General features: G+C 42.0%; 1 protein-coding gene across 1 annotated transcript in view; it reads right to left on the bottom strand.

The window, feature by feature from the left end:
* Positions 1–18,189, bottom strand: part of LOC122800469 (hepatitis A virus cellular receptor 1 homolog) — a gene marked incomplete in the record, with an annotated part of 335,499 nt that extends 317,310 nt beyond the window's left edge. The window contains 1 exon segment of the mRNA XM_044069913.1: positions 18,013–18,189. Within this exon segment, the coding sequence (XP_043925848.1) occupies positions 18,013–18,067 (55 nt within the window).
* Positions 18,190–18,415: the final 226 nt, after the last annotated feature.

The following is an 18,415-nucleotide window of genomic DNA, read 5'->3' as shown; positions in this document are numbered from 1 at the left end:
GACATGATGTCAACTGCATGGCCCAGCCTAGGCCTCTGGCAAACCCACACCACACCCTGTGCATTTGATGATACTTGTACCACATTCCTGTCATCCATATCATTGATGCAGGAGCACACTAATATGATTCTGATGCACAGTGTGAATATAGTACAGTGTAGCTATGTAATACTATGTAAGGTGCTGTCTTGTTGCATTTGTTATGGGAACACATACAGGTGTACGTACCTTATTAGCCAGGATGCATTATTGCTGTGAGTACCACTGACAGAATGTAGTCTGACATGCTCTATTATGTTTGTGTTCCAGTTGTCTGTGTATCTGCAGGCTGTGTACCTGCAGACATTCCCAAGAGGGAATATGGCAGAGTGGGAATACACCAATCATGTCATAGGCAAGGTACAACTTTATATGTACATGTACCAGGTGTGTATGCATGCAACAGTGTGCAAGGGACACTGTTGTCATACAGTGTGAACTTGCATATATACCCCTAGCCACAGACAGGTGACCTTCAGATATGTCACCTCAGTGTTGTGTAGTACCACAGGCTCATACATACAGAACAGGTTACTACAGTACTGTCTACAAGTCCCTTACAAGTGTAGCCATTACATTAACTGCAACAGATTCACCTGTCAGCACCTGTTCACCTGCCATTTCTTTTCCATACACTCAACCCCAATGCAGTTGATGAGGGCATGCATGACACTGTGTATGACAGGTTTGTGGTATGTATTCTTGAGTTCACTGGGTGGAACAGGGAAACAAAATGGTATATCCATTGCATACATACATAAGGACTGCCACAGGGGATGTGCATGCAGTAACATGAACACAGTTGGCAATAGACAGATTAGTTAACCTACATTTCCATCTTGATGTACTGTACTACTACATACACATGACATGCCCCACATACATTGCATGCATGGGGCATAACACATTACCTCTTACAACATGTAATGTTCTGAATGCCTTCATGGATGGTGAGATAACCCACCAGAAATAGGATGTAGAGTCATGTATTGCTCCTACAAGCCTGGACAAGTGATAGTGTAGCAGACGTTGTATCAGCATGATGTTTCAGTCAGGTATGATGCCTGATGATGGCATGTATGTCACTACACTCACTGTGGCCAATTTGGCAATGATATCACATACATGGGCATTGTTAAGAGACACAGACCACATATAAGTTGCAAACATCTGGATATTCCATAGACATCTGTACAGAGAACTTGTATAGTGTGCACAATGTTTTAACATGCTGCATGTGAGACAGATGCCGTTACCACGCTATATAAAGTAATACCATTGGGAGGTGGTAAACAGGTGTGGATGGTATACAAATCAAAATGGTATCAGCCAAACAGAATATGATCTTCACCAAAGACACACACTTGCCAGTATTGAGATTAGAATCCCTATCTATCCAATTATTTCTGTTATAGTGTTACACAGTTATCAGACGCGACACAGAGCTTACATGATTTCACCTACTTTCAAGGTACTTCTAAGGTAAATGAAATCAGCAGGCATAGTAAAGTAGGGTTATGGGAAGTTTACAGGGTGGTATGCAACTCAAAAATGGTATAACACACACCATATATGAGTCTCCCACCAACACTTGCCAGTTGTGAGTTTAGAACTACTACCTATCTAGTTATTTTTATTACAGTGTTAAGCAGTTATCAGATGTACCACAAAGCCTACATGATTTCACTTATTCCCAAGGTACTTCTAAGGTGAATGACATCAGCAGGCCTGGTAAAGTAGGGTGATGGGAAGTTGACAAGGTGGTACACAACTTAAAATGGTGTAACACACACACACTATATGATTCTCCCACACACACACACACACACACACACACACACACACACACACACACACACACACACACACACACACACACACAGAGTTGCCAGTAGTGAGATTAGAACCCCTATCTATCTAGTTACTTCTACTATAGTGTTGCACAGTTATCAAACATGCCATGGAGCCTACATGATTTAATCTCATCCCAAGGTACTTCTAAGGTGAATGACATCAGCAGACCTAGTAAAGTAGGGTGATGGGAAGTTTACAGGGTGATACACAACTTAAAATAGTATAACACACACAGTAGATGATTCTCCCACAAATAGTTGCCAGCAGTGAGATTAGAAGCCCTACCTATCTAGTTATGTTTACCATAGTGTTACACAGTTATCAGGTGTGCCACAGAGCTTACATGATTTTATTATGTCCCAAGGTACTTCTAAAGTGAATGACATTAGCAGGCCGAGTAAAGTAGGGGTGATGGGAAGTTTACAGGCTGTTACACAACTCAAAATGGTATAACACACACAGTATATGATTCCAACACAAACACTTGCCCATATTGAGATTAAAACCCCTTCCTATCTAGTTATATGTATTACAGTGTTAAGCAGTTATTGCATGTGCTACAAAGCTTACTGGGCTGACAACTGGCCAAAGGTGCTGATAACTGCACAGTTGAGGTAAACTGTTGCAGGTGCCAGAAAGTCTGCCTTCAGTTTTTCCCTTAGACCTTGTTAGTTCTTTCTCTCCTGCACTTCAAATAGTCTAATAGCTTTCACTTCAACAGGTGTTTTTATCAATTATTCCAGCACACCTGACAGCCATCAGCAGTCATCGCTCCTCACAGAATTAGCTCTAGTATTTAGTTGTTATGGCCACCCCTCCTGGCATGATTAAAGTGCAGTTCTCTGTGCTTTGTCCCATTAACCTGGTGCATGTGGGCATTCTGAGGCAGTGTTGCAGCTGCCTCGTGTACACAGACAACCCTCTCCCCTAAAGATCCAACACTCGGACTTGTGAGAGATACCCCTATATCATCGAATTGGAAGATGTGCAGTCTCCAGTGAAGACTGGGACTAGCTGGTCAAGAGTAGAAGAGTCAACACCTGCAACACACCACATGGAACACATACCCCTCCAGAACACCCACTATGACAGCTTTGACATACAAACAATAACCACATACCCACCTTCAAAGAGGCACTCAATAGACATTTACCCAAACAGCAGAGACCATCAAGACAGACACCCACTTTACCACCACAACACAGCACAAACCACAGGACATATATCTCACCTACACATTGTTCCCCTCAACCTAAGCCCCAAAGGCTAACCACCTTGCCTGATACAGTAATCATATGTGACTCAATAGTGAGGCACACAGATGTCCCACTCACTAGGTTGAACATGGAGGAGGTAACAGTCAGCTGTCTATCAGGTGCCAAAATCCAACACATAACCCACCCAGTCAGGTCACTCCACAACAACTACAAATATCACTCTGTCATTGTCCATGTGTGTGTGAATGACCTGAGATGCAATTCCATGGACTATATGAAAAGAGACATGGTGGAGCTCTCAGATTATGTGGGTCAGGCAGGTATGACAGTAGCCCTGAGCAGTATATTACTGTCACCCAGAATGATACTGCAGTACAAACAACAAATGATTGACTTCAACAATTGGTTTAAGTGTCTGGTGTCACTCTCATGGGATCCAGTATCTGTCTGCTTGGGACGACATGATTGACAGACTGCGAAGACTTTCCAGAGATGGCCTGCATCTGTCATCCCTGGGTTTTCAGGTACTGGCTAAGTGTCTTGCCACCCCTATAGCGCCTTTTTAGTCAGTGTTCCAAATCAAATTACCACTGTAACAGCTATACATATATAGCACACAGTGCGAGCTTGTAAGAATCCTTGTCAATAAATTAGTTAACAGCCAAATAAAGTTATTGGAGTAGTTTTTTTCGACTCCAATAATTTTATTTGACTGTTAACCGTAATTTATTGAGAAGGATTCCTACAAGCTCGCACTGTGCCCTTTAGTCATGGTCTGTTGGTTTTTCAGCTTTGTGAAGCTATACATATATGCAATCTGAGGGTCATGCTACTCTTCACTAGACAGCTACATCTCGAGATGCAGCCACTTGAATCACTCCTCAAAATGGAGAACATTGACATTTGTGCTGTAATGGAGACCTGGTTTACAGCAGCAGACAGCACCCCTGCACTGCCAGCCTATAACTCATTCCCACATGTCAGCCTCAAAACATGGACCACAGCTACAACGGCAGTGGTGTCTCCATATTAATAATGGATATGCATACATCCAGAGTAGTATTCCAGCATAATACATATGAGATACTTCAGGTACAACTGATAATGGGTAATAGTGCAATCCAGGTCATAGTCTGCTATTGGTCTGCATCCATGTCCCTAGACTCTCAATCGACATTCCTCAACACCCTGGTATCTATCAAGGTCCAACCCAACAGTCTCATACTAGGAGAGTTCAACTACTCCTCCATCAACTGGGACAGATATTCAAGCATCAATACACTGGCCCAACACTTCCTGGAATTCATCAGTTCCAATACCCTGGATCGGCTCATTCTGACACCCAGTAGAGGAAGCAACATCCTTGACTTGTGTTGATTACTAACATATGGGACCATTGCTTGACAACAGTAGTCAATCACTACCTGGTTTGATCCAACATAGAGTAATCACCATGGAAATCCACATCTCACCCACACCCCCTTGAAAAACTACTCCAAAGTTGACTTTGGACTAATGAGAACAGAGATGGCTAATTCACAGCACCTATGCAAATGGAAAATACCTGCATGACTACCAAATCATACAGAAATGCACTGTACAAACATGTACATCCATGCATGGAACTAACCATACCCAACAGAACCATGACACTCTCCTCCAAACACTGGAGGCCAATCTGGTGGTCCCCTGCCATTAATGAATTGTACAACAGAAGGAAAAAACTGTGGCAGAAAAAAGTGGAGTCCCAAGAGTTGTAGAACTCCCTTATTAGCTTCAACAACAACTTGAGATCCCTCATAAAATAATCTAAAGCTGCTTATGATGACAGAATTGCAGCAGACACTAGCAACAATCACATATCCTTTGATACTTATATCAAGAACCTCCAAGCCAATACCCAAAAGTGCTCTGAGTTACTGCACAATGCTACCTTCTATACTGAGCCAACAGATACTGCCAACATTCTTACCAACACATTCAGAGCCAGCTTTACCTCCCCCCCCCAGAGGAACAATCAGAATGCCAGAAGAATTCCAGGCACCCAGGATTACTGCCACACAGATTACACCTGCATTGTCCACGGGCAAGAATACAGCTTCCATGGGACCACAAATTATCCCTGGCTGTGTTTTACATGAAATACAAAGATACCTGGCACCACATCTTTGTATCCTGTTCAGTCACAGCCTCACCTCAAGCTTTGTCCCTCCCAAATGATGCACAGCTACAGTCATCCCTCTCCATAAAGGGGTGGCAACTATAGACCCTGGGAATTATTAGTCCAGTAGCCTGACATGTCTGATATGTAAAGCTATGGAGTGCATCATCAGGGATGTGATTGACAAACATATAGGTAATCTCCTAACTCTGTACCCCACACAGTTTGGCTTTGTGAAAGGGAGATCATGCCTGCTCAACCTGGTTGACTTCTTTGAGTCAGTTACCAGGGCTGTGTATGACAGTAAGGCACTGCAAGCAGTCTACATCAATCTGGCCAAGGCTCTTGATACCATTCCTCAGTCAGGAATTATGGATGAACCCACCAAACTAGGCATCAACTCCTATATCACTAGGGGGGGTTGCAAATTGGCTGACAGAACACACAGTGTGAAAGTGAGCTGCAAGTCAGACTGCCAGCCAGTCACAAATGGAGTCCCACAGGGATCAGACCTGGGTACTATCCTGTTCAGCATCTACTTCTCAGGAGTCCAGGCTAACACAAAGGGACTCTGGCTGACCAAATTCACAGGCAACTGCAAGCTAGGGGCCATCATTAACTCCACAAGTGAGGCAGACATCCTACAGAAAGGCCTCACTGAGACCACTGACTGGTGTGGAAACCATAGCCTGAAGCTTAACACCACAAAATGCATCATCAGCCCCTTTGGTAAAATCTCAGTTCTCACTAAGTACCACATCAATGGGAGCCCACTGAACACTGTAGGCATTATAAGAGATCTGGGGACACAGGGTGAAAGCAACCTTTCCTTTAACCACCGCATTGCCACTGTGGTCAGGAAATCATTCTATGTGGCACATCTCATTATCAAGGGTTTTGCATCCAGGAAGAAAGAGGTCAGCATCTCTGTGTAATCTTCCCTCATTAGACCAATCATCAAGGATAATGGCCCATTTGGCATGTACCTCACTAGACACCTGCAACAGCTGGAGAGGCCACAGAAGTACCTCAGAGTGAGGATTCTAGGCATTAAACACATGCCCTACACAGACAGACTCAAAAGACACCAGTTATTCTCTGTCTCATATCACCTACTTAGAGGCAATGTCTGCTTGACTTGCAAAGCCATGTCTGACCCAGCTCTTTTACAAATCCTACATCTAAAGACATCCCAATATCTCTGCACCACACACTGCAGGGACCTGGACCTTATTAAAACAATCAACACAACATGCTGGAGGTATAGGTTCCTCACCCAGAGACTGCACATGCCCTGGAATATACTTCCCATAAATGTCAAGCAAAGCACCTAGATGACCCAGTTCCAGAGAGAGCTTGATGAATGGATGGATAATAGAAAGTTCACCCCAGGGATCACTCCAGTGGCTCTACTTGATAGGACACTGGGAACTAATGTCAGGTGGCACAATGGCAGGGCACTTCTATGGGTTAGGCTTGTAATGGCTCCAGGGCAATTAGCCTTGTACACACCTTTGAAGCTATAAGGGCAGTGACATCGGCATGACTGATAAAGTAGGCCAGTGGGCAGGTAACTTATCAAAATACTTCTTCCTACAAACATACACACTCACACACACACAAACATTTGCCAAATCTGAGAGTAGAACCCCTACCTATGTAGTTATTTGTACTATAGTGTTACACAGTTATACATGCACTACAGAGATTACTGGACTGACAACTGGCCAAGGGTGTTGATAAGGGGAATTACATCAGCAGGACTGCTAGATTAGGCAAGTGGATGGGAAACCTATCAAAATACTTATTCCTACAAACATACACACTTTCACACACACTTATACACCCAAACACACATTTTCCAGATCTGATAGTAGAACGCCTGCCTATCTAGTTATTTATACTATATTGTTATGCAGTCATAACATGCGCTACAGAGCTCATGGGGCTGGCAACTGGCCAAAGGTGCTGATAAGGAGAATGACATTATCAGGGCTGATAAAGTAGGGCAGTGGGTGGTAGACTTATCAAAATACTTCTTCTTACAAATGCACTCATTTGCCAGATCTGATATTAGAGCCCCTGTTTAGCTAGTTATTTGTACTATTGCATTACACAGTTATCACACATGCTACAAAGCTTACTGGGCTGACAAATGGCCAAAGGTGCCAATAAGGGAAATGACACCAGCAGGAGTGATAAAGTAGGGTAGTGGGTGGGAGACTTATCAAAATACTTCTTACAAACATACACACACACTCATTTGCCATATCTGAGATTAGAACCCCTGTCTAGCTAGTTATTTGTACTATTGTGTTACGCAGTTATCACTCACACTACAGAACTTACTGGGCTGACAACTGGCCAAAGGTGCCAATAAGAGGAATGGCATCAGCAGGACTGATAAAGAGGGCCACTGGGAAGTGTTGTGGGTGGGAATGGCCTAAAACTGTTTCACCTACAAACAAACACTCACACCCTCACTCACACTACTGTCACACACACACACACACACACACACACACACACACACACACACACACACACACACATACATGCACACATTTGCCAACATGGAGAGTAAAATCCCTACCTATCTAGTTATTTGTACTATAGTGTTACGCAGTTATCGCATGCACTACAGAGCTTATAGGGGTGATTGGTGTCCAATGGTACTTCTAAGGTGAATGAAAGCAGCAGATCTTGTGAAATTGGGCAATGTGAAGTGTACTGAGTGGGGAGAGTCGCTTAATACTTGGACCTATGGAGACACACACACACACACACACACACACACACACACACACACACACACACACACACAGGCAAGTGATGTGATATTGTAAACTCAACCTAAGTACTGTTACACAATTGGGATCAGCGTTTATGCTAGCACATGCAACTATTTGCAACTGGTATGCTACTGTCCACAGCAAGACATCACTGTATGCCATTCAGGGTATCAGTGTGTGTGACTCACTCTGTCTGTGTCCCCCTGTGTCTTTCTCTGTATTACTGTCTGTCTCTCAGTTCCCCACATCTATGTGTGTGTATGCTTGACATATGTTATCTGTTGCCCGTGTGTGTGTGTGTGTGTGTGTGTGTGTGTGTGTGTGTGTGTGTGTGAGTGTGCATATCTCATGCAACAGATGCAGATATATCACATTATGGGCCACCTACAGCTAGCCGAGGGTAATCCTGTCTGATGTGTGTGTGTGTGTGTGTGTGTGTGTGTGTGTGTGTGTGTGTGTGTGTGTGTGTGTGTGTGTGTGTGTGTGTGTGTGTGTGTGTGTGTGTGTGTGTGTGTGTGTGTGTGTGGGGGGGGGGGACAGTTGAGGTGTACATAGCTGTCTGTATGCATTGACATATATACACAATACAGTCATATATTCCGATGTGGGTTCCAACATGTCATGTGATTCTGTATGTGTAGGAGCATGCCCAGTGTGACCTTCTATAGTTAGGGTGGGACTCCAATCCAGAGATAGGTGTACTCCAATCCAGGGTTTTATGTGATACAGCCATACTGTCCAAATTGAAGAACAGATGCTCGTGAAACCCTCCTGCATGGCAATAAAATCCAAAAGTACAAAACAAAGCCAGCAAGCTGAGAAGATGGAAAAACTGTTTAATTCAACCCAAGGAACAAATCCTATGGGTTATAGAAACACAATAAATCCAAACCGGTTTCAGCTCCACAGAGCCTTCTTCAGTGGATACAAACAAGAATGAGAACAATGCATTAAAAGAACATCTCATTATATATGTGTATGCACACCTAACACATAACAGTGTAACCAATCAGAACAAGACATTAATCAATTAAACAAAACATTAAAATTGATTTTAAAACTGATCAATTTTATCCCTCTGTAGTTACTGCAGCTCTGCACATCACCCTTATTCTTAAAGATAGGTACCAAAACACTTTTTCTCCACTCCTCAGGCATCCTCTGACTTTCCAAAATTTTATTAAACAATCTGGTTAAAAATTCCACTGCCATTTCTCCTAAGCACCTCCATGCTTCCACTGGTATGTCGTCTGGGCCAACAGCCTTTCAATTCTTCATCCTCTTCATAGCTGTCCTTACTTCCTCCTTGCTAATCTGTTTCACTTCCTGATTCACTATCCCCACATCATCCCACCTTCTCTCTCTGTCTCTCATTCTCTTCATTCATCAGCCCTTCAAAGTACTCTTTCCATCTACTCAACACACTCTCCTCACTTGTGAGTACGTTTCCCACACTATCCTTTATCACCCTTACCTGCTGCACATCTTTCCCAGCTCTGTCCCTCTGTCTAGTCAATCGGTACAGGTCCTTTTCTCCCTCTTTAGTGTCCAATCTCTCATACAACTCTCCATATGCCTTATCCTTAACCTTCGCCACCTCTCTCTTTGCCATGCGCCTCATCTCCTTATACTCATGTCTACTTTCTTCATCTCTTTGACAATCCCACTTCTTCTTCGCCAGCCTCTTCCTCTGTATACTCTTTTATACTTCCTCATTCCACCACCAGGTCTCCTTGTCCTCCTTCCTCTGTTCAGATGTCACACCAAGCACCTATCTAGCAGTCTCCCTTACTAGCTCTGCTGTAGGTACCTAGCTATTCAGTAACTCTTCACTGCCTCCCAGTGCGTGAATTTATTTCTTCCTTGAACTCCACCTCACAATTACCCTTTTTTAACTTCCACCATTTAATCCTTGGCACTGCTTTCACACTCTTCCTCCTCTTCTTGATCACCAATGTCATCCTACAGACCACCATTCTATGCTGCTTAACTACACTTTCCCTTGTCACCACTTTACAGTCTCCAATCTCCTTCAGACTGGCCCTCCTACATAGGATATAATCCACCTGTGTGCATCTTCCTCCAATCTTGTATGTCACCCTATGCTCCTCACTCTTCTTAAAATACGTATTCACCACAGCCATGTCCATCCTTTTTGCAAAATCCACAATCATCTGACCTTCTGAATTCCTCTCCTTAACAACATACCTACCCATCACTTCCTCATCCCCTCTGTTTCACTTCACCAATATACCCATTGAAGTCCACTCCAATCACTAGTCTCTCACCCTTGGGTACACTCACCACCACTTCATCCAACTCACTCCAAATTTTTTCTTTCTCATCCATCACACACCCAACTTGTGGAGCATATGCACTAACAACATTCATCATTACACCATCAATTTCAAGCTTCATAAACATCACTCTATCAGACACACTCTTCACCTGCAAAACACTCTTGGCATACTGTTCCTTTAGGATAACCCCTACCCCATTTCTCCTGCGATCCACACCATGATAGAACAATTTGAACCCACCTCCTATACACCTGGCCTTACGTCCCTTCCATCTGGTCTCTTGCATGCTCAATATATCAGCCTTCCTTCTCTCCATCATATCAGCTAGCTCTCTCCCTATTCCAGTCATACTGCCAGCATTCAAAGTTCCTACCCTCACTACTACACTCCTAACCTTCCTCCTCTCTTCCTGCCTTCGGGCATGCCTTCCCCCTCCTCTTCTCCTTTGGCCCACAGTAGCCCAATTTCTGCCAGCACCCTGTTGGCTAACAGTACTGGTGGCGGTCATTGTTAACCCGGGTCTCGACCGATCCGGTATGGAAATATGAAATGTTCTCCACATAAGTCATTTTGCAGAGGCTTTACGCCGGATGCCCTTCCTGACGTAACCCTCCCAATTTATCCGGGCTTGGGACCGGCACAAAGAAATGCACTGGCTTGTGCATCCCCAGTGGCTGGGTTGTTCTGATGTTAGCAATAATCTGTAAAATTTATACAGACAGAAGGAAAGTGCAAAAATCCCTGTTTCATTCTGACAATATCTTTACATACATTTCTGACATAGCCTATAGGAGAGATATAAAAAGGGTACATTTCCAAGTACTGATAAAATGGGTACAAACTGTAACCGTTTAAAAACAACAGAATATGTCAGAGGGGACTGTTCCCAAAATATTACTTCTCAAAAGTTATTGAACAGTGTAAAACAGATTACCTCTAGGATTTAGAAAGATTGTTACATAGTCAAATAAAGTGCCCAGCCAACTTAAGTCAATTTACATGATGCAGAAAATGTGATACTGGGACATGTTTAGCTGCAGTGAGAAAGGCCTCATTATCAGTTAATTTTCATGTCTCTGAATCACCCATAACTACTGCCTGTGATAAAAAGCAGTTTGACAATAATTACCACATGTGGTCTTTCCACTGCATTGGCATAGGCAACTCTCCTCATTAACTCCCCTACACACATAACAACATTGATAGATGCACACATATACAGGCACACACAAAATTACACACATTCACACAGACATTAACTCAGCATCCCACCCCCCCCAAACATGAAACTCATAGACACACTTACTCATTAATAAAACCATACACACACACACACACACACACACACACACACACACACACACACACACACACACACACACACACCCAGGTACCTCTCCACTGAACTTCACTACATTTGCCTGTAGCCTGGTCTCTCCCATTGACTTAAATGGGTGACCTCCATATTTTGGCTGAGTTAATTAACATGACCAGCTATACTAACTTACATAGACGAGCAATTCTGTGAGTTGCTTATTCGTGTAAATCACTTACCAGAGAACATGGCTAATTAGGATTAGCCTTTCTTCTAGAATATCTCATTATTCTATTGTGGGGCCAAGAGGGCTGTCTATGTGATAAGTTTTCCAAATGTGGAAAATCACTGCAGTGGGCCTGTATCTGACTCACAAAGGCTACTGAAAGGGGATAGCCACTTGTGGTAGGACATACTGCTTATAGTAAACCTTTCTGAATTGTAAGGTATAAAACATCACAATAGTAAGACCACATCACAGACAGAAGTAAGAAGTGAGAAAGAAATGTCAAAAAGATAGTTACTGTTTATACCATTTAAAGGGGTATTTTTTTTGTCTGTTACCTGTCTGCATAGCAACAGATTTCCATTAACCACACACAAACAGCAGCAGACTGAATAAATGGTTCACTTATAACACAAATCGGCAACAAAATCCAAAAGCACAGTAAGTGAACCATGACAATGCAGGAAGGATAGTGAAATCACCATGTCTTTAAAAAAGCTTTAATCAAATATGTTAGGGCTTTACCTGACATTTCCTTCTCACTTCTTACTTCTGTCTGTGATGTGGCCCATCTTACTATTGTGATGGTAAGGTGGTTCATACAGCCTACCTTGATATGGCCAAGGCCTTTGATACCATTCCCCACTCAGGAATCATAGAAAAACTCACTAAGCTAGGCATCAACCCCTATATCACTAGGTGGGTTGCAAACTGGCTCACAGGTAGAACCCACAGTGTGAAAGTAGCTAACTCCAAGCCAGACTGCCACCCAGTCACAAGTGGAGTCCCACAGGGTTCGGTCCTGGGTCCTCTCCTGTTTGGTATCTACTTCTCTGAAGTCCAGGCCAACACGAAGGGACTCTGGCTGACAAAGTTTGCAGACGATTGCAAGTTGGGAGCTATTATTTATTCCCCAAGTGATGTTGACATCCTACAGAAAGGCCTCACTGAGACCAACGACTGGTGTTAGAACCATGGCCTTAAGCTCAATGCCAAAAAATGTATCGTCATTCCCTCTGGGAAAAACCTGGTTCACAAGAATTACCACATCGATGGTAATTCACTGAACACAGAAGGCATTATAAGAGATCTGGGAACACAGGCTGACAGCAACCTCTCTTTTGACCACCAGATTTCCACTGTGGTTAGAAAGTCCTTCTGTGTGGCAGATTTCATTACTAAGGGTTTTGCATCCAAGAAGAACAGGTCATTGTTTCCCTCTACTCTTCCCTCATTAGGCCAATCATTGAGTACAATGCCCCATTTGGCATGTACCTCACTAAACACCTGCAACAACTGGAGAGGCCACAAATGTACCTCACAAAGAGGATCCTATGTCTTAAACATTTGTCTATATGGACAGACTAAAAAAACTCCAGCTATTCTCTGTCTAATATCACCTACTTGGAGACGATCTCTGCTTGACTTATAAAGCCATATCTGACCCAGCTCTGTTAAAAATGCTGCATCTAAAGAAATCCCAAACCCTCTGCACCATATGCTCCAGAGACCTCAACCTCATTACCACAATCAACAGAACATGCTGGAGGGACAGGTTCATAACCCAGAGACTGTCCATGCTATGGAATAGACTTCCCATACATGTCAAGCAGAGCATCTCACTGGCCCTCTTCAAGAGAAATCTTGATGAGTGGATGGGAAGTAGAAAATTCACCACAGGGATCACTCCAGTGGCTTTACTTGACAGAGGCATTGGGAACTAAGGTCGGGTGGCACGATGCCAGGGTAATCCTATGGGCTAGGCTTGCAAAGGCTCCAGGGCAATTAGCCTAGTACATACCTATGAACCTATGAACCTATGAACCTATTAATGCACTGTTTCTTCAGACATATTTCAATTAAGAGTTGTGAAAAAAGAAATGAAATTTAAAAATGTTTAAACATTATTAAGTGAAAATACCAACATGACACTGCAGTTTACAACTCACTCACACTGCTGACTCTAAAAAAATAAAAATGAAAAAAGAAAAAAGAAAAAAGAAACAATCAAAATTAAAAAATACAAAGCAAATAGTTTTAACAAATCTCAAATCTAAATAAAGACAACTTACAAAAATGGAGTGACTGTTTTTAAGAAGCATTCTTCCCTAAAATGTATGCAGTAAACATTACACATCTAGAAAACTTTCTTTAAAAAGTTGAGCCATGGTATAATAGCAAGAAGGAATGATCTGGCTATAGAAAACCTGATATATACACTCACCTGTGCTCCTGACAGACTACTCAGGCTTTACCATTATTTGTAACACAGTGACTGAGTGATTAAAATCAGTGCCTTACAACGTTTGAGTCTGAGGTTCAAGTCTAACCTTAGGTCATGGCATAAGTCCCATTCTGGTATTATAGACAAGCTCACCAGCCTGAACACAAACCCCTACGTCACAAGATGGGTTGCCAACTGGCTCACGGACAGAACCCACATGGTGAGAGTTGCGGGAGCTAGGTCTGTCTCTAAACCGGTTACAAGTGGTGTTCCCCAGGGCTCAGTCCTAGGAACCCTGCTGTTCGGCATATACTTCTCAGAGGTACAGGCAAGCACAGAAGGACTATGGCTGACCAAGTTCACAGACGACTGCAAACTAGGGGCTTTAATTGACTCTCTGGCTGACACAGACATCCTCCAAAAGGGTCTCACTTAGAAGGATACCTGGTGTCAAAATCATGGCCACAAGCTAAATGCCAAAAAGTGCATAGTCATCCCCTTTGGAAAAAACAAAGTACCCACAAACTACCACATAGGTAGTAGTCCCCTAATTACGGAAGATGTAATAAGGGATCTGGGGACCCAAGTAGATAGTAATCTCACATTTGATAATCACATTGCCAAAGTGGTTAGAAAATCCTTCTACGTGGCCCACCTAATCACAAAAGGGTTCACATCCAGATCAAAAGAGGTCATTGTGTCCCTCTACTCATCACTCATCAGACCCATCTTAGAGTACAACGCCCCATTTGGGATGTACCTTACAAGACACCTGCAACAGCTGGAAAGACCACAGAAGTACTTTACCAAGAGGATCAATGGCCTCAAACAAATGCCCTATGCAGCTCAACTGAAGAAACTCCAGTTGTACTCGGTTGCATACTGCCTACTCAGAGGTGGTCTCTGCCTGACAGACAAGGCCATTTCCAACCCAGAATTGATGGACATGCTCCACCTAAAGAAAACCTTATCCCCTCGAGCCACATGCTCTAGGGATCTAAACCTCACCACAACAATAAATAGGACGTGCTGGAGAGATAGATTCCTGTCCCAGAGACTTCCCATGCTTTGGAACAAGAACCCAATCTACATTAGGAAGAGCTCCTCACTAACACTCTTCAAAAGAAATCTTGATGAGTGGATGGGCAACAGAAAGTTTACCTCGGGGATCACTTCAGTGGCTCTGCTGGACAGAGGCACAGGGAACTAATCTAAGGGGGTGGCGAAAGCCAACACATTCTGGTTAGGCTTATAATGCCTTCGGGCAGATAGCCTAGTACCCACCTATGAACCTATAAGTCAAGTCTATATGCTCTCCTTAAGTTTTTGTGTCTTTTACCTACGCAATCCATTTTCTTCCACATCCTACCATACATGTTGGCAGATTGGCTACACTAAACTTGTCCATATGTATACAAAATTTTCTCTTGCCCTTGTGGCATGAAAGATGGATAAAAAGGGTATGAAAGCCATGTCACTTTCTCAGTGCATAAATGAATAAATTAAAAAATTAACAGCAGTACTCAAGTGTAAATAATACACATACGACTCTTATACAAATGATGGTTGCCTAACTCTGGAGTGACCAGGAAAACATAAGATTCAAGGCAGCATGGAGTCAAAGCAGAAGGTTCATATCAGTAGTAGACCAAAACGCCCTGTAGATGTAGCTTACCTAATGTTTAGCAAGGTATGTGAGATCACAAGACTTAAGGTTTGTGTATAAATTAGATAAACTTAAAGCATGTCTTTGTGTTGTAGCATTACTAAAACACGGACTAAATATTTAAGCACAGATGATAGCATATGTGTATAAATCGGTCTCATGCAGAATGCTGAAGCTTAAAACTTCAAATTGCATATGGTCAGAGACCATATGATCAAAGTTTTAAAACTTTGAAATTCTGCACGGAGATCGGCATACAGTGCGGAACGGGAGATTTCCCTTTTCCTCGGTGTAGTGCGATCTCAGAGTTGGTATATTTAAGTAGCGGGGGGGTGGGGAGCACAGCCCCCATGTAAGGCGTGCAGGGGGGCCTGCCCCCCTGCATATATTTATTTTAGGTTGTTTTTTTTGTTTTGTTTTGTTGAATGATTGACATTATAAAATTCGACCATATGGTTTCGACCATGTGTTCGATATTTTGTATTGTCGATCATTCAACATAGACCCATATAAATATATATATATATATATATATATATATATATATATATATATATATATATATGTCTACTTTGTTTCACGGAAAGCTCATTTCACTGAATTGCAATTCACCCTGACTAAATCGCTGAAAGCTCAAATTACTGAAAACTCATTTCACCAAATCTCATTTCACTGAAGTGAATACTGGCACTGTGTAAGGTACTGTAAGGCAAATAAAAGGTATATGCCCTTTTCCCCACTGCAGTGCGATCCTGGAGTTAATATATATAGTTAGGGGGTGCGGGGTGATTAGCCCCCCACCTAGTTTGATTTTATATTATATTTCAATGAAAGCTTCATAACATTACATTTTAAACCATAGACATGCATACTTACAACACCAATGACTAACTCTTTCCAGAAGACAATATATACCCAAACAAAGTCGGGAGCTATGCCCCCCACACAACAAAAGTGAAATGATGGTAATCAAAGAAAAACCATGAGGGTTATTACAAGTGAAGTGTTTTGTGCAATTATAAGTCATACTACATGAGGTACCAAAGGAAAATATGCAATTTGCTGATGACAGACAGACATACATTCTGATACGCAGAATACAGACTATACCAAATGAAAAGGGAAGCAATAACGTATCAAAGCAACATCAAAGACTAAGGAAATACTTAGATGAACATAAACAGGCATTGCCTGAAGAAAAACAGATGTTATCTCACTTTATAGATGGTCACATAAACCCCCCTTCAAGAGTGTATGTGGATTTCTAAATATTTATGATATTTACAGTTCACAGGAAGATCACAACAATACTGAAGGTTTGTATCAGAAGTTGTTTAAAATTTTAGAGCTCAGATGAGCATATGCAACATTCTGCAGAAAGGAAGCAAATGTTGGTACAATTTAGAAAAGAATGTTATCACATCAAGAAGATGCACTGTTTGCTCACAAAAGACGTGATGATAAATTCCAGCACTCTACTGGAAAAGGCAATAGGTTAAACATTCAAGAGTGAAAGTAAGAGAAATAAGTTGTTTTGTGTCACAGGTGGGCAAATAATAGTTTACTTGGACTTTTAGTTTATAAAAGTAGGCTCTGAAGTGAGCAAAAGTATGAGCTGGTGGGTTGAAAATGCTTAATCTGTTGAATAAAATGAATAGTGTTTCATTTTTTAATATAATTGAGACATAACGTAAGACAGTCAATGCTTATTACACTCCAGTAAGCTATATAAAGCAGTTTGGAAATGTAGCAGCTGTTAAGATAGGCAAATGGTCACATAATAGGACACTGATAGCATCATCTGATTTAATAAAGAAAATGATGACCAAATGCAAGATCTTCTAGCCTAGAGATAAGTAGCCATTATAAGTGCAGGAAGTTACAGTATCTTATATTTTTCTCATGAAATGAGAGTTCTTTTCATTTGAAGCTCAATGCTTGAGGAGTCCTAACACCTGGAGAAACTATGGTATGCTTTTAATGTGCCAAGTTTACACAGCAAAATATAAGCTCATTAAATAAAAATTCTGAATAAGTAACAAGTTCAGATTCCAGACAATTTATTATATTAGCAGTACTTGAACTGTTATAAAACACACACACACACACACACACACACACACACACACACACACACACACACACACATATTAGAAAAAAATACTTACATGGATTTTGCTATGACTCATTTGAACACAATTTCAGGGAAGCTACTGACCTGTAATTAGTGCTGCTTGGAACCAGTAAGGAAAAAAGGGAAGCAAATAATCCATTGCAGTGTTTTGGTGTAGTAGCTCTAGGTGAAATACGTTTTCTGTGAAATCAGCATGTGCAAGTTAGACCCCTAAGCGTATTGCAGAGTCCTGTAGCAGATGCGAGTGACACCGTGGTCTTATTAAATTTCAGGAAGTCCTGCAGCACCACATTCTGATGACTCCTCTGTAATGCTTCCTGCTCGGTAACAATTTAAAAGAAATCAGCAATCAGAAATGCATTAATTTAACTTGGTCAACAAGGTACCTAAGCCCAAATGTGCAGTATTATTTTTTTGTAATTTATGCCTTTCTTGAAACCGCATACAACTTCTCAGTTTAATGACTTTAACTTTTCAAGTTTTTTTC

The sequence above is a fragment of the Protopterus annectens genome, chromosome 4.part0, assembly GCF_019279795.1.
Source record: "Protopterus annectens isolate FY-2018-M chromosome 4.part0, PAN1.0, whole genome shotgun sequence".
Classification (NCBI taxonomy): domain Eukaryota; kingdom Metazoa; phylum Chordata; order Ceratodontiformes; family Protopteridae; genus Protopterus; species Protopterus annectens.
This window is presented reverse-complemented; position numbering and strand designations above follow the sequence as displayed.